At 37.8% G+C, this 23,751-nt stretch overlaps 1 protein-coding gene across 1 annotated transcript in view; it reads left to right on the plus strand.

Moving 5' to 3' along the window:
• Arfgef1 (ADP ribosylation factor guanine nucleotide exchange factor 1) overlaps positions 1-23,751 on the plus strand; it is a 96,914-nt gene that overhangs the window by 49,553 nt on the left and 23,610 nt on the right. Inside the window, 9 exon segments of the mRNA XM_036177258.1 lie at positions 1,925-2,036; positions 2,241-2,446; positions 2,669-2,753; positions 6,041-6,212; positions 8,560-8,711; positions 13,128-13,256; positions 13,971-14,129; positions 14,345-14,495; positions 21,487-21,577. Coding sequence (XP_036033151.1) covers positions 1,925-2,036; positions 2,241-2,446; positions 2,669-2,753; positions 6,041-6,212; positions 8,560-8,711; positions 13,128-13,256; positions 13,971-14,129; positions 14,345-14,495; positions 21,487-21,577 — 1,257 coding nt within the window.

Genomic DNA, 23,751 nt, shown 5'->3' on the forward strand with positions numbered 1-23,751 from the left:
TCACATGACAAATGTAAAATTTGAAAATTCCAGTATTTATCATTGCTCCTTTTGGGTTTCTGTTTCCTCAAGTTTAGTTACATGTTTCGTTCTTGCTAGGAATTTTATTTTTATTTAATATTAAGCAGTCATTTCCTATCCCAACCTGGCTACTCTCCCAGACTCTGAACTTGTGAAAGATTTTCCTGCTAAATTTTGTGAGGCAGCCTATAAAAGATCTACAAAAACATTCCTTTTAAGTTTTTCTTGTTTAACCTACAAAATAATAGATTTCTTCCTTCTTTAAATTAAATCTAATTACATCATTTCCTACCTTCCATTCGTCACCCAGCCCATCTCCTGTCCCCACCCCCTTGGACCTTCTCAAATTCATGGCCACTTTTTCTTTAATTATTTCTGATACATGCATATATACATATATATACAAACATACATACCTAATATATACTTGAATGTCTAAACACAAGCTGCTTAGTCCATTTAGTGTTGGTTGTACGTATATGATTTCAGGGCTGACCACTTAGGCTCATCTCTGGGGAAGAATAGTTCTCCCACTTCAAGCATTTTTAGTTTTCTGTAGTTCTGTGTCTATGGGTGGGCCATGATATTTCCCCTTCCGTGTTGGTATGCTGTTGCTATTCAGGGTTTCACTCGGTCATTTCACATACACATGTACACACACTCATACACACACAGTTGTACTTTGCTCGTATTTGGGGCCTTATTTCCTGCCTTGTTCCCCCTTTCATTAGTCCCTTTCCATCCTGCAAATAACCCTGCTATTCCTCTCTCTCCCTCTCTCTTCCTCTCTCCCTCTCTCTGTCTCTCTCTGTCTCCCTCTCTGTCTCCCCCTCTCTCTCCCTCTCTCTCTCTCTCTCACACACACACACAAATATACATGCACACACATATACAAAGATACTTATTTAGAATCTGCATATGAGAGAAATATGATATTGGTTGTTTTCCTTCCATTTTCTCTATTTCCTATTGTAGTGTTTTCTTAGACCACTATGACTAACTGTACTAGGATCGTTTGTTCCTTAGACAGTTGTTGGTTACTGTCAAAACATGAGAGTCACTATGATACCCATAGGGTTATTGTACCATGCTGGTCATTGTAGTTCATTGGAGTTACAGCTGGGTAGGACTGTTGGTTGATTCCCTACCTTGGAAGGCATAGTGCCTTCTGGTACCATGACAGCTAGTTCTTGGAGAGGAGGCTTTCAGTCACATCCAGCTTGGCTCCTCCAAGTTCTGTGTCCACAGAGCACTGTGTCTTCAGCAGTGATTTACCTTCAACCACTAGGGACAACCAAGGTCTCAGTAGTCCGGGTCACTGGTGGCATCACCAGAATAATAAAAGTAGGAAGTAGATGGCTTGTAAGTGAAGAAGTAACATTGTGTTGGCTCTTAAAGCATAAAGGAGAGTTCCCTATGAGAAGAGGCTGCAAAGGGCATTCAAAAGAGTCTCCAAACATTAGGTTTAGAGAGTTCAGTAAGGTCTATAGAAATAGATGAGAGGAAGAGGTAAATTGGAACTACACTGAGAAGAGCTTTATGTGCTTGTCTGATCTGCTTAGGTGACTGCCGAAAGTGCTGTTCAGTACTCACATCCTTTCTAAGCTGTCTGCTCTGCAGTGCTGTCACTGGCCTCGCTGACCACTACTAATAGAAATCAGAAAGTACAACACACTGCAGCAACATGCCCAGGAGGGGGTCCTTATCTGTTAATGACACACTTCCATTTGAACTCTTTCTTAAGAAGGAAAAAGTAAACCTTGTGCTGTGTGCTGATTCTGTATACATGTGTGTTGGTTCCTGTTTTCTATATGTAATTAAGAAAGTAATTACTGTATTTCAAAATCTTCTCAGGGAGTATGAGTAGTTTTCTCTTTTTAATCTTTATATTAACTTCATCTAGATTTAATAAGAAACCAAAGAGAGGAATACAGTACCTCCAAGAACAAGGGATGCTTGGCACCACACCTGAAGATATAGCTCAGTTCTTGCATCAAGAAGAAAGACTAGACTCTGTAAGAATACCATTTTATTTCATTCTAACCCTCTGTCTACAATTTATGTGCGTATGTGAAATAGTTAACTTGTAGCTGCAGTCTGGAGCTTATGTAACCAGGTTTTAAAACTTGTGGTTCTTGGGATTTTCTGCTTTGTAAATGGTTATGTAGAAAATGGAACATGCCATTGAATATTAAGTTCTATCCTTTGTTTTTCATTAGACTCAGGTGGGTGAGTTCCTGGGAGATAATGATAAATTCAATAAAGAAGTCATGTATGCATATGTGGACCAACATGACTTTTCAGGGAAGGACTTTGTTTCAGCCCTTCGTCTGTTTCTGGAAGGATTCCGTCTTCCAGGGGAAGCTCAAAAAATTGATCGATTAATGGAGAAATTTGCTGCAAGATACTTAGAATGCAACCAAGGGTAAGTAAGATTTGTATACTTTTTGATGGCCAGTTATATCCATGGTAGTCAGACCCCTTCCTTAAGGCAGTTTATATTGTCTGCTATTTGGGAGTGTTAGGACAAATTCATCTATAATTGTAATATATGATAGAGTGTTAATCCTGAGGGAGAACATTAAAAATGGTGATTTATATGAAACAGCTTATGATGTGATACATTTACTTTTTTTTTTTTTTTCAGACAAACCCTTTTTGCTAGTGCAGATACTGCTTATGTTTTGGCCTATTCAATTATCATGTTGACCACAGACCTTCACAGTCCACAGGTATGTTTTCTTCTATATCAATTTTTACAATAAGTAGTGAATTAAATGTCTTCTTTTGAATCTGTTAAGTACTAGTTGAAATTTAAAATTATGTAGTTAAATTAATTGCCAGAATTAAAATGGTATCTATTTGCTATTAATTTCAATAAAACTTATTAGCATTTGTAAAATATTTGTCAGTCTCATGATTGAAAGTTATACAAAGGTTAAATTTTAAACTGAAGGATGTTTTAGGTCTTCTGAATATTCATTACATAGAAACTACTCTATGTAATCTGTCTTTTTAAAAGAACATTTATTAAAGTTTGAACAGCAGTGGGATTAGTATTAAGAGATTATATAGTATAGGTTACATAATACTATTAGAATTGCACCATCTCCCATAGTTACCAATGGTCAGTCTTGGTGTAGACACACATACATACACATACAAACACACCCACAGATAATGCTTGTCACATCATAGTTACATATAATTTCCTTTGTCTTTCAGCATGTGTCTTTGAGAGAGACACTTTAAGCACAATCACTACCATCTCAACTAAAACATTCAACAAACATTTCACTGTAGGTGTGTAGAGAGTGTCCCAATCCAGTGACCAATGCTTACTAATCACAAATCCTTAGTGTTATTAAAGAACTGGTACTTGATTTCTGATAACTACTTTAAAATACTGCTTTTGATGTACTTTTTTTTCACTTCATTATTCAGTTTAAATAATTTCCAGAATTATATATAAATGAACATTCATTCAGACAAAACATCACTGTTTACAAGTAGCTAAGAAATATTTTGCATGTAATAAATATATCTTGTGTTTAGGTTAACAGGCACCATCTTGATAAACAGAAAAGTTTTTTTTTTTAAACCAGTAAATAAACATTCAAGAAAACAAGGTGTTTATATTGAAATATGATACAGCCTTAAATGCTTTTCTTCATATAGCACCCAAATTTTCAAACTGTCTAGAAAGTTTCTGAAAATATAACTCCTATCTTAACTCATTAAAACAGTAGCCAAGAAAAGTCAATTGAAGACAGAATTAATAATCTATATTTATAATTCTCCATTTAATAAAATATCATCGACTTATTAAAAGACAGTGGATTGTATATATGCAACCTGTTAATGATGAAAGACTGAAATATATACATTTAAAAGTCACTCTCTTGACAGTACTTAAAATTTTGCATCTCTGGTGCAAACTTGAAAACTTTTTGAAGCGTTTAATTGCCCTAGTTTTCACGTTTCCACCTTCACTCCTGTTCCTTTAGGTTTTGACATACTTTCTACAGTACTTTTTGCTTTATTTCTAAAATGCATGTTTTGGTATTATTTTGTAAAATTATCTCTATAAATTATTTATAAAAATCTACTAGCTATTAGCTGGGTGTGATGGTACACATCTTCAATCCCAGCATTCAGGAAGCAGCGGCAGGTGAATCTCAGGAAGTTCAAAGCCAGCCTGTTCTACAAAGCCCAGATAAGGCTACAAAGTAAGACATTAATTTAAGCATATAGGAATAAAATTCAAAAGTAATGTTTTCCGTACAAGATTTCAAGAGAAGAAAAGTAGAATTGGTTTTACATTGCTTCCAGAATCTACCATGGTAGTAGTGGGCAGCCTGTTTGGAATGACTAAAGCAGTGTTTTCTCTGCTCCCAAGGGAGCCCTTTCCCAAATGCAGACAATTAACAGTTACTTCATATTTTCCATAAGACATCACCCTGCCTCTGATTGGCACAACACCCAAAGATTTCTCCATTTTAACTATTTCCAGGTGATTTTAACCTTCCTTTACTTCAAATTGTGATCACTCTGTTTTGTATTTGTTTGTTTGTTTTTGTTTTTTTGTATGTGGAGCTGAGGATCGAACCCAGGGCCTTGCACTTGCTAGGCAAGTGCTCTACCACTGAGCTAAATCCCCAACCCCTACTCTGGTGTTCTTTGTTTTTTGTTTTTTGTTTTTCTGTTTTTTTCTGGTTTTTTTTTCCTTTTTTTTTTATAAGCATCTATCCATCAGAACTTTAGATAAAATGCCTTGCTTTTTGTTTTTTAAAGCCATGTCCTGAGATTAAAATTTTAAAGTTATGATAGTCTTCAGTATTACTGTCTTAAATTACCAATTCAATTTAAAAATTCATACTTTTGCAACTTGACAGGAAAAGCATTCCTGTTCCATTTCAACATGTTAGATTTTACTTGCAGAGTGACGTAAACTTGAGTCGATATATCTGCCCTGACTCTGTCCTGTATTACATTATACTGGGTTACATACAGTGTTCCCGGTGTACCCACAGTAGATCTCAAGCCTGTGATGGCCTGCTGCATTATTGTTCTGTATGTTTTAACATGTGCCTATAAAAGTCTTACCTTTAGAATTCTGCTAATTCTTGATGGCATGTGGTAGACATATGTCTAATTAAATATTTCTTCAAAATACCTTAAGACAACTGGGTTTTGTCTGTCTGATTTGCTGGAAATAGAGTGTAATATACTTTGCTATGTTAATTCTGTGTTTGGCAATGTTGCTACCATCTTTTAGATTATTAACTTTTATTCCATTGCTTTATTAAGTTGAACATCCCTGTTGAGGATGTTTAAACAAGACAAAAACATTCTAAAGATGCTTCATCCAGGTCACCTAATATAATGCAGTTGTTGTGATAACTCAGAAAATGTTAGGTAGTTTTAAATAATACTCAACTATTGTTATTTTTGCATTCACTTTTTTTAGACAATGAAATTCCATTTCATTTGTAAATTGTTCATGTCATTCTAAACTACAGTTTGAATCCTTGGGTATTTCTAATGGTTTGTGTGGGCCTAAGAGCCTACTAGAAGTCTTATATACCTTGGGCAAAAGTCAAGTCAGTTTTTTATTTTCTCTCCTTCCTTCTTGAGATTATTTCTTTCCACAGTATCGTGGTCACTAAAGCATATGCCAGAATGTATCTTTTCTACATTGCCTTTGTTTTCAACGACTTTAATTTTTATATAAGTTTTGTTGAATATTTTTTTGTTTCTAGACTTCAGAATACCTATGAAGTCTCTTAAACAGGTATTCTAATTCTTAAAAATGAGTAAAAAAAATATTTTTCGGTTTTTCGAGATGGGGTTTCTCTATGTGGTTTTGGAGCCTGTCCTGGCTCTCGCTCTGTAGCCCAGGCTGGCCTTGAACTCACAGAGATCCGCCTGCCTCTGCCTCCCGAATGTGAGGATTAAAGGCTTGCACTGCCCGACTTGAGTAAAATTTTTAGAAGTGATAATGGTTTTTCATATCTAGGTTAAAAACAAAATGACAAAGGAACAATACATTAAAATGAATCGAGGTATCAATGATAGTAAAGACCTCCCTGAAGAGTATCTATCAGCCATTTATAATGAAATAGCTGGGAAGAAAATATCAATGAAAGAAACAAAAGAACTGACAATCCCTACAAAATCCACCAAGCAGAGTAAGTACCCTAGTCAAGTCTGACTGTTCACGGGCGGGATTGTTCTGTTTCTAGAGTGGTTGTTGAAGACTGGCCCCTTATGTTTCTAAAGCTAATCTGGAACCTTCCTGTCTCAAATGTTAAAGGGGGGAGGTGTGTGCTTGAGGGGTTTTTGTTTTGTTTTTGTTTGTTTGCTGTTTGCTTAATTTAAGAAACTACTTAATTTAAGTGTGACTTGGCTCTTTGGTGTAAGTGTAACTTGGCTATTTTGTATTAAGTGTGACTTGGCTATTTTGCTGACTACTGTTATGATGGTGATAGATATGTGTTTTGTTTTTTTGTTTTGTCTTGTTTTTAGCATCCAAAAAAACACTGATTTAAAACTAGTGATTAATTTTAAAAAACTGGGTAATTTACATGTGTTAGGAGTGTTTAAATATTAACTTGTTCATTCAGCAGTTCATCTCAGCAGGGACTTGGAAATTAAAGAAGTTGGTTAGAGGACACTGGAGAGATGGCTCAGAAGTTAAAAACATTTTGCTGTTCTTCCAGAATACCTAGGTTTGGTTCCCAGTACAGTGCTCACAGCCAACCATCTGTAACTCCATTCCCAGGGGATCCGACTCTCTTCTGTCTTCCTAGGGTACTAGGCATGCGTGTGGCACACAGACATAGCAGGCCAAACTCTCACATACAATTAAAAAGTACAAAGACTTCTGCTTTTTCATTGTCTATAAACAACACAATTCTGTCTTTTTTTTAAACCATTACACATAAATGGAAGCTGGATGTGGATGTGACTAGAAGAGGTGAGAAAAGTAGAGTTGAGAATGATTGGGTCAAATACTCATAATGCTATTGACGCCTCTGTCTAAACAGTACTAGAGCCAAGCATGACCCAGCACTATTCTAGATACATTTAGACAGTAATGATTAATGAGAGCTTAGATCTGACTTCAGAAGGGACATTTTTGGACCTGTGAGTGTAATGGCTCTAGAATAATTCCTTCAGAAAGAAGATTCTTGCCTTTCTAAGCACTTGTACTTATTTGAACATATTATTGGTAGCAAAGTATTTTTAACATGAGGCAGTTGATAAAGTTTATAGGATAAATCTGTTCTGAAATTTTAGAATTATAAAAACCCAGGGCATTAGGGAGATAATGTTAATAGGGTATAACTGGCCTTATCCCTTATCTTTTTTAATATTCAGGAAGAATTTTAAGAAATTCTCTCTACTTTATAGGCAAGGAAACCCAAGCCCAGACAGATTAGGAAAAATAATTAGAATTAGTCTTTCTCTAGTAGTCATATCCAACTTTAGTAATTCTAACCACCTCTACCTTCTCTCACCATGTCTACTTTTAACAGTTGTTTATGTGTAAAAATAACAAAAAAGAATTATGTTGTTTGTGGGCAGAAAAAAATTGAGATCTATGTAATGTAAAAACTTTTTCAATGACAACTACTTGTCAAACCTAAGTGATCAAGTGGAAAGACAGATATTGAGCTAGGGATTGTTGACTGTCTCCTCCAGCATCTGATGGAGTTAGCCGTCTATCCAGTGGTGCTACTTCACTTTCCCTCTAGCGTTCAATATATTACACCTTCAGTGTTACAATGAAGCAAATGCCTGTTTTCTGATTGGATTTCATTTTGCCTAGATTATAGCAACCCCTTGTCGTGTATTTTTCTCTTTCTCGTTTGATAGCTGATGGTTGAAGTCAGTGAGAAACCTGATAGGGAATGAAGGTGTGGTATGCTGGGAATGCTAAAATTGCTTAGGGTATCAGGGCAGTGCGTTTTGTTTTGTTTTGTTTTGTTTTGTTTTGCCAACTGAGGACAAATGCCATTGTGTTTACCTGACTTCTGTCTGTTCCCATGTTTGGACCCTTTCCTTGATAACTTTAAGTGTTGTACTCTGAGATTTTCACAGGTTTCCATTTGCTCCTGACTGTTAGTCCAATATTCCACCATTCTCTAGGTGCAGTTTACCCTTTTAAAGTGAAAATTCAAAGGGAGATGGATCTCAGTGGTATAGCACTTAGCAAGCATGAGCAGGACCCTTAGCATGACAGTCAGTGAATAGGCAAGTTGGGTGGTTCTTTTGGCATTTAGTTTATTTACAGTGTTGTGCATCCATCACCTCTCCTGAGACTATAAAATATTTGGTTATTCCAAACTAAACCCTGTACCCATAAGTCATCCCTTGATTTCCCTTTGCCCTGGCTGCTCTGTTTCTCTGAATTACCTGTTTCAGATATTTCATGGATGTAGAATCAAACACATCATTTGGTGTGGCTTCTTAGGACTATTAGTGTCATCTTAAAGTGCTTTCTAATTTAAAGGGTAATATTTCTTATTTCAGATGTAGCCAGTGAAAAACAAAGACGACTTCTGTATAACTTAGAAATGGAGCAGATGGCCAAGACAGCTAAAGCACTCATGGAAGCTGTGAGCCACGTTCAGGCACCTTTTACAAGTGCCACACACTTGGAGCACGTGAGGCCTATGTTTAAGGTTAGAATTACTGTAACTTTGCTACAGTATATATTTATATATGATTTTGCTTAGCATATTTTTTAAATATAGTAAATATTTGACCTAGAAGATACCCCTGGTTGTTTAGAACTTAATTAATATAAACTATCTCTTTATTAAAGAAAGTGAAAGATGGTGTGCAGTGTAAGTAATTGGTAGGAGTATAATTTCAGAAGTTAGAAATACACAGCTTTAGAGAATGGTCATTAATCTTTGGCTTGTTCTTTTCAGTTATAAATGACGTATTTCTAAATCTTGGATATTCATTCCAATTTCAAAGTGATCCTGAGGCTTAGATTCTCATCAGCACTTGTATCTGAGGAGTTAATGTGAGGGTTCTGAGTAGAACGAGAGCCATAGAAGAGACAAATAATGCCTGCTCTGAAATGTGATTGATAGACCACTGCCACTTCATTGAAGAAAACTTATTTTCCCCTCTCCCAGAAGCTGTCAGTTGTGACTAGCTTTGTGACTAGGGCTAGGACTTCATGGTCACTGTTCTTCCACTGTGCTATGATCTTGTCTGGCTTGAGTTTGTGCAGGTTTTGTGCATTCAGTCACAGTCCATAAATTCAAGTGTGCATCTGCATTTTTGTGTCTAGAAGACACTGTTTCAAGCCAGTCAGTGGTGACACACGCCTTTAATCCCAGCACTCGGGAGACAGAGACAGGAAGATCTCTGTGAGTTCGAGGCCAGCCTGGTCTACAGAGTGAGTTCCAGGAAAGGCACAAAGCTACACAGAGAAACCCTGTCTCGAAAAACCAAACAAACAAACAAAAGGCACTGTTTCCTTGAAGGCATCCACCACTTCTGACTCTTTCTGTCCCCTCTTCCACCTAGGTCTGTGATCATGTGGGGAGGGAGCTGTCATATAGACATTCCATTTAAAACTGAGCCTTTCAAAGTTTCTTACCCTCTGTGTATTGTCCACTTGTGGAGCATTATACTCAAGAAGCTTCTCTGTTGAAGGTTAAGTGATGCACTTATAGATGGATATGGCAACATGTCATCAGGAGTCACTTTGTTGCTATGTTCATTTAGCAGAGTAATGGTAGGAGGTAGTCCCCCTAAGGCCCATGACTTATATCTAGCCTCAGCTTCTTGGCATTATTGACTGTCAGGGATGCATTCTCACTCATGGAGTTTTTTAAAATTTTTATAAAAAGTGGTTGGTTACTCCCATAACATCTATGCCACTAATGCACTAGTGAGCATATCTTACTAGACAGGTCTCTATTCTAGCTGGCTAAGTTGATTACTTTTCTCTTCTGGTAGCAAATCTAGCACCTTTCAGCACTATAAACATTGACCATTAGAGTTGGAACTTCCCGCTGAGCACCAGCTAGATTTCTCCTTTCTGTGACATAAGTATGCAGTGTCTTCAGTGATACGGTTTTAACTGTCAGGGTGTGAAGGGTAAGCAATAGTATTGTCAGCAGCCTGTACTATTTGGGGTGGGAGGGGTATAGGGATTCTGCAGAGTCACATCGGCCAACAACTAAAAGAGATGAAACTTGTTCTTGGTAGTGGGTGTTTTATTTAGTAGTATATGGTGTCTAATTGGAGTACTAGTCCCCATTATGGTAACTCCATTTAGACTCCTTTTATATATGTATATAGATTTAGGAAGTAGATAGGTTTCCATATAGCTTTTCAGAGGGCCTTTAGTGTTTGTTATCCCCCTCCATATTTCCTCCCCTACCCTGCCCTCTCACCACCACCACCTTTGTTTAAGCCTCCTATTCTGATTGTCTCTTTATAGCACTATCCCATTCCTTGAAAGATCTCCTCCTCTCCACTGGTCCTTTACTGGCTACCTAACCTCTGTGCGTTAGTAGAAACATGCCTATCTAAAGTATAAAGCTAACATCCTGTATGAGACAAAATGTGCAACATTTGTCTTTCTGGGTCTGAGTTACCTCACTCAGAATGATTTTGTTTGTTTGTTTGTTTGTTTGTTTGTTTTTCGAGACTGGGTTTCTCTGTGTAGCTTTGTGCCTTTCCTGGAACTCACTTTGGAAACCAGGCTGGCCTCGAACTCACAGAGATCCGCCTGCCTCTGCCTCCCGAGTGCTGGGATTAAAGGCATGAGCTCAGAATGATTGTTTTTAATCCTATTTATTTTTCTGCAAAGTTCATGATTTCATTTTTCTTAACAGCTGAATAATATTCCATTGTGTAAGTGTACTAAATTTTCTTTATCCAATCATCTGTTGACAGACATCTAAACTGTTTCCAATTTCTGTCTATTTTGAATGAGCAGCAGTGGAGATGTAGTTGGATAAGCAAGAGATCTGTGGTCAGATGGAGCATCCTTTGGCTGTATTTCCAAAAGTGACAGAGTTGAGTCTTGAGGTAGAGAGATTCCTAGCTTCCTAAGGAACTGCCTTAGCCATGGATGAGCATTGCCTTTATCCTACATCCTTACCAGCATGAACTGTCATTTATTTTACTGATTTTGGCCATTCTGACAGGTGTGAGATGAAATCTCAAAAGTAATTTTAGTTTATATTTCCCTAGTGGTTAAAGATTTTGAGCATTTTTTTAAGTGTTTCTTAGCCATTTGTGTTTCATCTTTTAAGAATTCTGTTTAGTTTGGTGCCACATTTTTCAATTGGATTTTCATCGTTTTTTTGTTTTGTTTTGGTTTGGTTTGGGTTTTTTTGTTTTGTTTTTTAGTTCTTTATATGTTGTAGACACTAACCCTCTGTCAGGTGGATAATTAGTAGATTTTTTTTCTCCTTCTGTAGGCTTCCTCTTCTCTTGAATAATGGTGTCCTTTGCTGTACAGAAGCCTTTTAGTGTTATGTGGTCCCAGTTATTAACTGTTGGTCTTAATGCCTGTACTACCTCAGTCCTGTTTGGAAAGTTTTTTTTTTTTCCTGTGCCAGTGAGTTCAAACGTATTCCCTACTATTTATTTGTCCAAATCAGGGTATCAGGTCTTATGTTGGAAGTCCTTGACCACACCTTTTTAATGTAAACATTATTATTTTATGAGGGAAGAGACTATGTTCATTTTTAATATCCAGTACAGTTCTTGGCTTGAAATTCCTCAGTAAATAAGTATTGGTTGGGGGACAGGACTAGATAATAAATCTAATTTTCTAGAATATGGTTTATATTAAGTGATTAAACATATTCATGAGAACATTTTTATATCTTGCTAAATCTTATTTCAGAAAGATTATACAATTATGTGCAAACAGTAGTTTCACTATCTACTGAGTATTATTTAGGTATAATTTAATAGAGAAATCATTGTCTTGGATTAAACATAATCCTAATAAAGATAAATGTTTTCCCCATTGACTTAAGAACCATGTGTATTTCTTTGTAAGATATTACACTGGTTTTCAAGTTGAAGTATGCTTTCTCTGTAGCAGGATGTATAATTTATTGCTTCCATGGGTTCCTTTGTAATCAATGAATACTGTTCTTGATGCTTGCATATCATCTCAGAAGCAGCTTCTTCAAGTACTGTAGATGCAGATTGAGGCTTAGGAAGAACCTAGGTGCTACAGCTGTGTGTTGTGTACAGATTTTAAGCTTTTGCCTTTAACTTTTTGAATTTTAGAAGAAAAGCTCCAAGTAATTCTGTTTTCCTTAGAAACCTTTTATAAGCCTACAAGATTTAATTTCATCATTATAGCTCTGCTGCTTAATGAACTGTTAAAAGCAACATAATTCATATCAGACATTTCAGACTTATGTGGATTTCTGTTGTTTGTTATCTATGCTGAGTAAGTGCTCTACCATTGAGCTACCTGATCAAGTCCTTTACTTTTTGAGACATCATTTCTCCAATCAACCTTGAACTCGCAGTCCTGACTCTGCCTCTGAAGTGCTCAGATTATAGATGTAGACCAGGGCCTGCTGAGTATAAAATTCAAACAAGTACTCCCTTCCAAAAGGTATAATGGATAGATTATTAAATATTTTTAAATATTGTCCAACTAGGAATCAAACATTGCTTCTTAATGTAAGTACTTAATAGTTAAAGAAAGGCTGAATGAAATTAATAGTTAAATGTAGAGCAGGCTTTGAAAAAAGTAGGGTCACTTGTTGCCAGGTAGGAAGATGATTCAAAGGATTGTATTGGAACTAAAGAGTCTGGATTATTGCAAAGGTCAGTGCTTGCAAAGAGAAATGAATTTTAAGTCTTTGATAAGACTTTGTATGAATTTTGACTATTCCTGTGTTTTCATTGTTGTGAATAATTTATAGATACTGTTCTTAAAATAAGCCTAAGGTTATTACTGAATTTATGATCATTTCCATTTTTTAAGCCCAAGAAACATTTTCTCCTTTAAGAAAACTTTCTCATTTACAATACCAAGAATCTCAATTATCACTTGATATGTATGGTATATTTTAAATTTTTAATTTTTCTAGCTGGCTTGGACACCTTTTCTGGCTGCTTTCAGTGTGGGTCTACAAGACTGTGATGATACTGAAGTAGCCTCCCTTTGCCTAGAAGGGATAAGATGTGCCATCAGAATTGCATGCATTTTCAGCATCCAGGTAACAGAATTTTACCTTTATAACCAATTTAGAAAACATATGCCATCAGTATATCTTTCAAAGAACCAAGTACCTGACATACTTTCCATGAAGACAGTCTTCTTTAGGAGTTTATGAACTTTAAGGATGACTTTTAGCTAGGTTCTTTTATGTTTTAACCCATTTAATATTTCATTGTGAATGTTATAACTTAGTACATTACAAAATACAGTCTAGCTGTGGATGAAAAGATGAATAAATTTATAAAGCAGGTTTTTGCTAATATAAATGAAATTTTTTTCAGTAAATTTATTTTGACTGTAGAATTCATTTGTTAACTACTGAAAATCTCATATTGAATTGGTACTTCAGACTGTATCTAGGTTTAAGAAATTTATGAACTATCTGCCTTATTTTAAGATTATAATTTTTAGTTTTGTATATAATTTATGACATATCTGTTAAAATTTACTAAACACATAAACAGTTACCAAGCCCAGTCCTGAAGGATGAGGAGGGCAGCAGTGAGCTGCCCTACGGCTGGGCCAGCCTGTGACCACCCTGCAGGGGAGGGGCCAGGACAGTACATCAACCCTGGTCTCTTGTCCACCCTGCTCTCTGTCTCATCCCCTGAGCTTCCCTATTAGCAGCACACAGCTTGTTCAACATGAATTAGAGGCCAGTCAGTATGCTATATTTTTAACCATGTAAATACAATTTTCTCTTTTCTTGTAGCTGGAAAGAGATGCATATGTCCAGGCACTGGCCAGATTTACCTTACTTACAGTGAGTTCTGGTATTACTGAAATGAAACAGAAGAATATCGACACGATAAAAACACTCATCACGGTGGCTCACACTGATGGAAATTATCTAGGAAACTCATGGCATGAGGTAGAAACACTTTTAACTTTGCAATTCAGTTTATAAAATGAATTGATGCTAAATATTCTACTACTAATATGCTTAATTGTGGAAAATAATTTAGTATATTTTATATGAACAGCTTTTAGTAATGACTTATAATGTAATCTGTCTTTAAATCCTAACTGCATATATTTTAAGATATATATTGTTGAAAGCTCACTTTTTTCCCTTTTCTCCTAAAGATCCTGAAGTGCATCAGTCAGTTGGAACTGGCACAGCTTATAGGAACCGGAGTGAAGCCACGATACATTTCTGGGACAGTGAGAGGCAGAGAAGGATCACTCACTGGAACAAAAGATCAGGCTCCTGATGAATTTGTCGGTCTGGGGCTAGGTGAGGGGAAAATTACTTTTAGAAAGTACTAAAATTTGTTTTTACCCTCCAGGTTATGTAATTTTTATTATGACAATGAAATATAATTAGAGAAATGAGATAAATTGCCCTTTGCCTAATGTAATAGAGGAAAGCAAGATGACGTAAGATGTCTTTTCCACTTGGTCTGGTTTACAGTATTAAATGCCACTTAGTTTCTTCCTTGTAACTGTGGTAAGAATACACTCAACTCACTTGCTTTTAAGACTAGACAAGTAACTTCAGTGTGTAGGCTGATATAAAATAATAGATAATTGGGGCAACTAGAGAAAGCATTCACACTCAGACTTTTTTAACCCACTCTGTAGGTCCACCCAAACTGTTGTCAGGATGGAACTTCTTCCCCAAGCTTTCAGAAGAGTTTGGAGTGGCCAGTAGTACAAATGAAAATACTAGCAAAAATAGATGCTCAAAAAGTCAAAGATGGTCCATTTTCAGTCATGAATGGAAAGAGTTCCACCAGGGAAGAAGCCTAGACTTTGACCTTGACTTCTGTCCTTCTGGGTTTGAGTCCTCTCGACTTCTTTCGTACTGACATGCCAGCTCTGTTAGTTCTAGATTCAGCTTCTCCCATTGCAGACTAAAGGCATCACCTAATTGCAGGATTGTTAGGACTACAGAAGAATGTAGGCACAAGTGGGCCAGCACAATGCCCAGAGCATTGGAGATTAGAGAGTAGTATCCGACCATCCTTCCCGCTCTACCTCCAGCCATCCAGAAGCTGACGTCAGTGGAGCAGTCAGGACTGTGCCAGAGATCCAGCAGTGTGTATTTTAATTTAAGACTTTGTAATATCACATTATATTGCGAACACTTCCTGTCCTTAGCCTTTAGTAATTTCAGTCGTTTTTTACAGTCCTTAGGAAATCTAAAATGGTTTACAGGAAAAGATAAATGACTAGGACCATGTTTTGATCTCAGGTTGGATTTCAGTTCCTTGTGGTAGTTCAACTGAAGTAATTTAACATTGCAGTCTGGCAATCTGTCTCTCAGGGGTGCCATAGCAGAGTGTGAAGTGTAAAGTCTTGCTGTCTCTAACTTGGGATTCACTGACCTCCACCTCCTGAGATTACAGGGTTAGCCATCATGTCTGCTTTTTGTATACACTGTCTGTATCATAGTTTTCTTCTGGATTTTCTCTATTTTCCACTCATTTCTCTGTGTTCTCTCCCTCGATCCTGAATGTAAGGGCCTTGTAGATAAATGGCCCTTTGTTGGACAGGACACCTGTTTGCCCTTCTCAGAGAACTGGAACATAAATCTGGCTGTGAGAGTGGGAGAGTGTACCCCTTCCCAGTAGTGACTAGCCTGAAGTACACTGTCTGCTGCGTCTGGGGGGAGCACGAAAGCACATTCCAAGCAGCTTCGCATTTTGAAGAACTGAGGTCACAGGACTCTTGTCCTGTTTTCTTGGAGCATTCTTACAAACACTCATAGTTCACCTCACACGACTCCACTCCTGGACTGTGTTCTGACAGTCATGCTTTAATATCTATGGGGATTTGAATCCAGGGCCCATGGAGATACTTAAATCCTGGATACTCAAGTTCCTCACATAAAGAGTATAGTATATCCATCTATCCAACACATATCCTCCTACATACTTTACATCATCTCTAGACTGCTTATAATACCAAATAGAAAGCAAACTCTATACAGTGTTGATAGAAATAAAAACCATTTGTAAAAGTGTAGTGTGGTAAAATTTTTCTCCCAAATATTTTTCTCATTTTTATTTACTTATTTGTTTGTTTGTTTGTGTTTCCAAAACAGGGTCTCTCTGTGTAGCCCTAGATGTCCTGGAACTGGCTCTGTAGACCAGACTGACCTCAAACTCAGAGATCCACTTGCCTCTGCCTCCCAGGTGTTGGGATTAAAGACATAGGCCACCACTGCCTAACTTTATTTTATTTTTTAAATTAAAAAATAATTACATCATTTTTTGCTTTCCCTTTTGTCTCCCCAATTCCCTCCACAGAAAGTTCCCCAAATATTTTGATAGAATTGAAACTCACATGTGGAGGCAAATTGTCCATGGAAGAAGTCTGTAGCTTTATGCTTTAGAAATAGAAACTTTAAGATCATCAAAAACATCTAGCCTAGGGAGGGTGGCAAGATGGCTTCCTTAGCCTTGCTTGCTGCTAAGGCTCACGTTCCGAGAGTTGGGTCCTTTTCTCCAGCACTGCAAAAACAACAAACAAAAAAGCCACTCCAGATATAAAAATGTTTAGCTGCCCATGCAGATACGTACCATAATCCCAGCATATGGGGGATTGAGGCAGAAAGATGACAGGTCTGAAGTCTGCCTGGTACACAGTGAAACTGTCTTTAAAAAAAAAAAAAAAAAAAAAAAAGATTCATTACAGTAGGATGTTATTTTAAGATACATTATTTTTATGTTGCATTTGTTTAACTCTGTGAAGCTGTGTTACTGTTCCTGTCTAAAACACCTGATGCTCTAATAAAGAACTGGCCAATAGCAAGGCAGGAGAATGGATAGGTGGGGCTGGCAGGAGAGAGAATAGATAGAGGGAGAAGTCTGGGAGAAAGAGATCTAGCAGCCAGAGGAGCAGGAATCCAGGGGTCAGCCACCCAGCTACACAGCAAGCCACGGAATAAGAGTAAGGCTTAGAGAAGAGAATGGGAAAAGCCCAGAGGCAAAAGGTAGACAGGTAAGTTAAGTAAAGGAAAGCTGGCTAGAAACTAAGCCATGCTAAGACTGGGCATTCATAAGTAAAAATAAGCCTAATTTATTTGGGAGCTGGGTGGCAGATCCCCCAAAAGAGCAAAAAAATACCAACAACAACAATTCATAGCATATAAATTTGAATTATAGGCCTTCTGATGTATATTAATATTTGAAAACTCAAGTGGCTTTGGCCACATAAGTCTTTAAGAGTACAAAGCGCATATCTTTCTTACCCTAAATATGAGTAATGTGGTAAAATGAGAATTATTTGTCTGTTGCTATTATACTATCAAACAACTATGACAGATGTTACATGTTTGTGAAATAGGTTCTTTGAGTTCCTAGACATTTTTTATGTTCTTTAATTTCTTTTAATTATTTTTATAAATGATTATAAATCACATTAAATATAGTTTAAAATGCTCTTTAGAATGTTATTTCAGTTGATACACAAAACAAGTTATGTGATGACTGATGACATTTCCTCTGACAATGTCCCCTTCATTCAGGTCCTGCCTGCTGTGTGTGTTAAATATCCCCGCACTGTCCCCACCTCAGCTACTCTAGTCTTGTATGCATGCCTTCCTCCTTCACTCTTGTGCTAGACCTTGTCTTCTGTATCTTCTCCTACTTCAGAAATAGCAAACATCTGTGACTTCCTATTTCAGTAGATAACACCTAGGGAAGGGTGGGAAAATGGGGAACATGGCAGTCTTCTGAAAGGGCAAGTGATCCTGTTGTCTAAATTACTGCATTGCTGAGTATGGTGCTACATCCCCATAATCCTAGCACTGGGGAAGCCACAGTGTGTCACACAGTGAGACTCTTTCTCAAGAAAAAGAAAAGAAAAAAGTAGTACATTAAATGAGATGTAGATCTAGAGATGTAGCTCGCTTGGTAGAGAGCTTGCCTGGCATTTATAAGGCCATGGTTTTGATCCCCAGCACCAAAATTAAAATGTGTAACAACCTTAACACTGTAAACTACATTTCTAGTTTCTTTAGAGCTCATTTGGAGGTTTTGGTGGGGAGCACAGCTATTCATATATCCTTGACCAGAAAACAGAAACCACCAGTCTATCTTTATAGGACAGTTTGTCCTCCTGATCTGAGCACATGGCTTTTGAGAGGGAGATACTTGGAACTATGAAGAAAGAGGGAACACCCTACTAGGCAGCCATATCAGCCTAATAATCAACCCTAGTGACCAGTGGGGTGACAGATGTCACTGCCAAATCATCCATATATTCTTTAGTGTTGTTAACAATGCCATCTCCTGCTTTTCTCTCCCTTCTCTGTGCCTCCTGCTCAGTTTTTCAGTATGACCACATATAAATAGGTTAAAATATGACATGGGCACACATGCGTTCTTTAAATAACTAGCCCATCTTTCTGATAGCTCTCCGTTCAGCTTCCTTTTATATATAGTTAGTCTCCAGAGTGTAGTTAATATTTCATCATACATATATAATTATCATGAGCCAACACCATTATTCTCTTCTTTATGAACATTAATTTTAGTTAATAAACTTATATGTAGTTAGTCTATTTCAGCCATGGAGTAACCATTACATTGTATTAAAATTTATTGTGTATCTTTCTCTGCTGGTGAATTAACTGAGGGCAGCTGTATCTGTTTTATACTGGTCAGTTCCTAGCAGAGAATTTGAATTCACTGGCTTAAATTACATCTGCCATGTTTGCATTCAGAAGAGAATTTAATGTTTGGTCAGTAGGATTAACAAATACTTGTTTAGTACCTACTTTGGGTTTAATACTGATTAGGGTGGGAACATGGGAAAATGTATATAACTTGATTCTTAATTTTCAGGGACTATTTAGTCTGGGTGAGTATGGGGGGGCATCCCACCCCCACTTTTCCCCAGAGTACTCTTGAGTAGGAGCAGCAGGAAATATTAGAAGTAAACAGGGGATAGAAACAAAAAATACAGGCTAGCCTCAGGAGGGCCTGGATCCTAATCCATCGGGCCTGTCTCTGCACTAGGCTTTTAAAGGAATGCCAGGGGTGGAGTAAAAGACCTCCCCCAGCACAGCCAAGTGCAGACCGTCCCAAACACCTGGTACTCAGGCCCGTGGTCCAATCATCCTCTTTATGCAGACCTGCTGGGGAAAGCCTAAATGGGTTCCAACAGGTAAGAAGGTACTATTTACCTTCCTAAAGTGGTTTTGGACTATATGAACAATTCTAATCTGAGTAGTAGTACTTCGCTGAATAAGATAAATGAGAACAATTAAGTAGAATCCTTCATTGGACACTCGAATTGGTATGATGACTCATACATATTGATTAAAATGTGAGAGAGGAGTACTTAAATGGCAGGCTGAAGAATTTCTAACATAGTAAATAAAAGGAAGGTGATGGTTAGGAGTATTATTCTTGTGAGAGAAGGAAGTGAAGAGATTGTAGAGGGAAGTAAGTCTGGAAACTTTCAGCAATCTAGGACTGAGACTATGAGAGCCCAAAGTGTGTAGGAAGAGAAATACATAAATGTAAAAAACAGACCTAACAATCTTAGTGTAAAATAAAAAATAAGTTACATACCTTCTTATTCCAAGAAGGAAGAACCAGGGCACAGTCAAACCAAGTCAAGCAAAACCAAACTCCCATCAGTATGAATAATTCAGTGTCAGTGCCTGAGATATAATCAAAGTCTTCTGGGTTCGAAAGGGCTTGGACAGTCTCTGCAGTTCACAGCACCTGCAGCTTGTCTAGGCTCTGGCTGTCCTTGGTGGCCAGGTCTCCACTGCAGAGGTCTGCATACACCATTCCTGAGCTCTTTACAAGGACTCTAATCCTACCACATAGCCTTAGCCTCTCTCCATGACACCTTCAATCCAGGGGCTTCTGCTTCGCTGAGGCTGCCCCATCACCAATTTGTCTCCCTGGCCTCTCTCAGTGCCAAGCCTCAGCTGTTCTCCATGGTCCCTTCCTGCCTTTAAAACTGATACGAAGTTCAGATGCCAGCATAAGATACAACTTTAGCTCCCTCTGGAACATATCTGTGTGCTGACCTTGAGGACACACTTCCAGAAGACTGCTTCCCTCAGCTCGACTAGTGGTGTGGATTGTCACCAGCTCCAGCTCCAGACAACACAGACTCTTAATACAGAATGTGATACAGCCCAGTAATCTGAAAGGGACTCTCCAACTTCCCCCGAGACCTCACAGCCAGGCCTCCATCATCTGTACTGCTTTCATCCTTAGTCTTAGCTACCACACCAGCTCGCTAAAGCTTTGAAAACTCAATGGTTTTTCCAGCCCAAGGTTCTGTCCACAATCCTCCCCAACACAGCATGGTCAGGTCTGTTAAAGTAATCTTCCACTTCTGATAACAATTTCTGTCTGCTATTGTAAAGTACCATAACCAAAAAGAACTTGGGGAAAGGGTTTATCATATTACCACTTTCAGGGAAGTCAGGACAGGAACCTAGAGGCCGGAACATCATGATGCAAAAACCATACAGGACTTCTGCTGACTACTGACTTGATCCTCAATGACTGTTCAGCCTGCTTTCTTCTAGCACCTAGGACTACCAACTGGAAAGTGGCACCACCCACCGTGAGCTGGGCCTTCCCACATCGACCATCAATCAAGAAAATGTGCCACAGACTAATCTGGTCTGGACATTTTCTCAGTAGATGTTCCCCCCTTCACAAATGACAAGTTTGTGTCAAGCTGACATAAAGTTAGTAAGCACATATACCAAAGATAATCCTAAAGTACAGTTTAAAAACTAGGAATATTGTTTTACTGTCTAACATGGAATAGTTTGGAAAGAAAGGGAAATGATTCTTATAAATAGGAGAATATTATAATATACAAAGAATTTTGAATAAACGGTGCAGGAGGTTGGGGATTAGTGACAGAAATTCTACTGTGGTGGCCAGCTGGACTTACTACAGAAGATAGCAGTAGAACTGGCGCATTTCTAATGGTTTGTTTCTTAAAGGTTAAGGAAAAATTTGACCCAATACTGCCAATTTTGTGACCTGAATTCATAGTGGTCTTGTTTGTGTGGCCCTTGCAAGTATATCTTACAGCCGTGTCTCACATATTCCGTAGGATATCTCACTGAGTGCACGTGTCCTTGCTTTGTAAATGTCATTGGTGTCACATCCTTTCTGCTATTAGGAAAATACCTGGCTTCAGAAATGTGGTTTAGAACACTTAGAACTGTAAGTGCATTCTTTCCTTGCATTGTTTTCTAACAAAAATGGTGCACACTCTATTGTGTTTGGCAGTTGGAGGAAATGTGGACTGGAAGCAGATAGCAAGTATTCAGGAGTCTATTGGAGAAACCAGCTCTCAAAGTGTTGTGGTTGCTGTAGATCGGTAAGCTATTCATTTTCTCCCCTTCCCACTTGAATACTGTTACAGTCCTATTTTGCTCCTTGTTTAAAAAGAAAAAAAATACAGTCAAAATAACTTTTAGAAAGTAATACAAGACTGTTTTGTGGTATACTGTGATTTTGATGATGAAGTACCTTTAATTTTGGTTTTACAAATGTAAAATACAGGAAGAATTTTAATTGCATAAAACTGTTACAATTGGTACTGGAAATATCAGGGAAATATTATTCTTGATGATAAAAATACAAATCTCTTTATAGAAAATTATTCTTTCTTTTCAACCCTTGGAAATAAAGCTTAATTTATCTCTCTAGGTAAGTGGTGTAAAACAGCATTCTGGATAAAGTGAATGGATTTTGCTGGAAATTCTTATATATTTCTTTGGAAAGGTCCTTAAATTTTTTGCATTCTATACATTTCTAGGTATTCCCTTTTTATCTTATTTTCTAAAAGAAACTACATACTATTCCACTATAGAATGTTACTTTAAAATGCAGATCAAATAGAACCATATTTTATAGCATTCTTTTGATGGTTATTTTTTTTCAGGGTAAATGTTCTCAAAATTGAAACCACATTTTACAACACTGGCGTTCAAATTTTTTTTTAATTTATTTATTATGTACACAGAAGGGGGTGCCAGATCTCATTACAGATGGTTGTGAGCCACCATGTAGGTGCTGGGAATTGAACTCAGGACCTCTGGAAGAGCAGTCAGTGCTCTTAACCTCTGAGCCATCTCTCCAGCCCCTCAAATTTTTTTAAACTACTTATGTTTCAAAAGTGTATCAGTCTTTGCTTGATGGTCTTGAGACTCAGAATAATTCATTATTTACTTCACTTCAGAAAAAACTGTGGTGGGGGGGTGGGGGGTGTTGCATACCTATGCCTGCCCATGTGGAAGCCAGAGGTGAATATCAAGTGTCGTCTTCCACCTTATTCTTTGAAGCAGAGTCTCTCTCACTGGTTGACCTGGAGCTCACCACTTTGGCCAGTCTAGCTAGCAGAGGGTCCTCTTTCCACCTCCAGTGCTGACATTCTGATTTTTATTGGCATGGGTGCTGGGGATCTAACCAAGTCCCCAAGCTGTCACAGTGAGTGCTCCATGAAGGCAGCTCCCGTTCTCCCAGATACAAGTTTGCACCAAGTACAGACCACTGGATTTGTCAGCGGCCCCTAACCGTGAAAGTACTTTCTGGAACTTCTTTCTTGAAAAGAATTCCTAGTGTTTGGTGTTGGGTGTTTTGTTTATTGTCTTCCATGTGTAGATTCTAAAAATACTGTCTATCACCTTGTATCTACCATATATTTAGCATGAAGGCTTATGACATATAGGTTCTTTGACATGTTATTTTATGTCATCCTTTATGTCAGCAAGAACCGAGTGTTATTAGTGTCCTCAGTTAACAAATGAGAAAACTGGAACAGAAGAGTTTTAATAAGTTTCCCATTCTCATAACCAGCTAGTTTTGTTTTATTCTTTCATTCATAGAGAAATTTGGGGAATAGAACAAGCCTATGGGTTTGTCCAGAGCCCTTCTTCCTCTGTACAGCTCCAGAGCTGGGTAGTAGCTGCCATTTTTGCTCCTAGGCTATCTTCCATTTCAGTGATGTTCCTGTCTTGTAAAAAGTCATCTTTATTATTATGAGGATCTATTTAGATATTATAAAAAACCTTGAAGAAGTTAAGGCATGACTGTAAAATCTCCACAGGCTGCTGTGCTCTGGAACATGGCTTAGCTTTGGTGGAACATAATTGGAAATAGAGTGGCCCCTCAGGGGCTACCGGAGTGAGTAGGAATTTGAACGCTCTTACCCAGGTTGCATGTCCTCTGGCTTCTCCAGAGCCTCTGGTTGCCGCGGTAGTTTTCTGTTCTTGCGTTTGGTCTCCACTCTTTGCCGTCCTCACAGCCTGCTGCATCCCTGCGCTGTGATTGCAGAGTCTCCATTTTACTGCCCTACGCTTTGCCACTTGCTCTTTTTAATTCTCCAGTTAAATCCTTTCTTACTTCTTTGATGTCTTTTCTGTTTTTCTCTTATATTGCTTAATTATTTTACTCTGCTATGTTTTGCTTACAGCTTTGCCTTCCATGAGAATACCTCTAGTTTGGGAGAAATCAGCTGATTACATTTGCATAATCTAGCAATTTTTACTT

The sequence above is a fragment of the Onychomys torridus genome, chromosome 2 (assembly GCF_903995425.1).
Source record: "Onychomys torridus chromosome 2, mOncTor1.1, whole genome shotgun sequence".
NCBI lineage: Eukaryota > Metazoa > Chordata > Mammalia > Rodentia > Cricetidae > Onychomys > Onychomys torridus.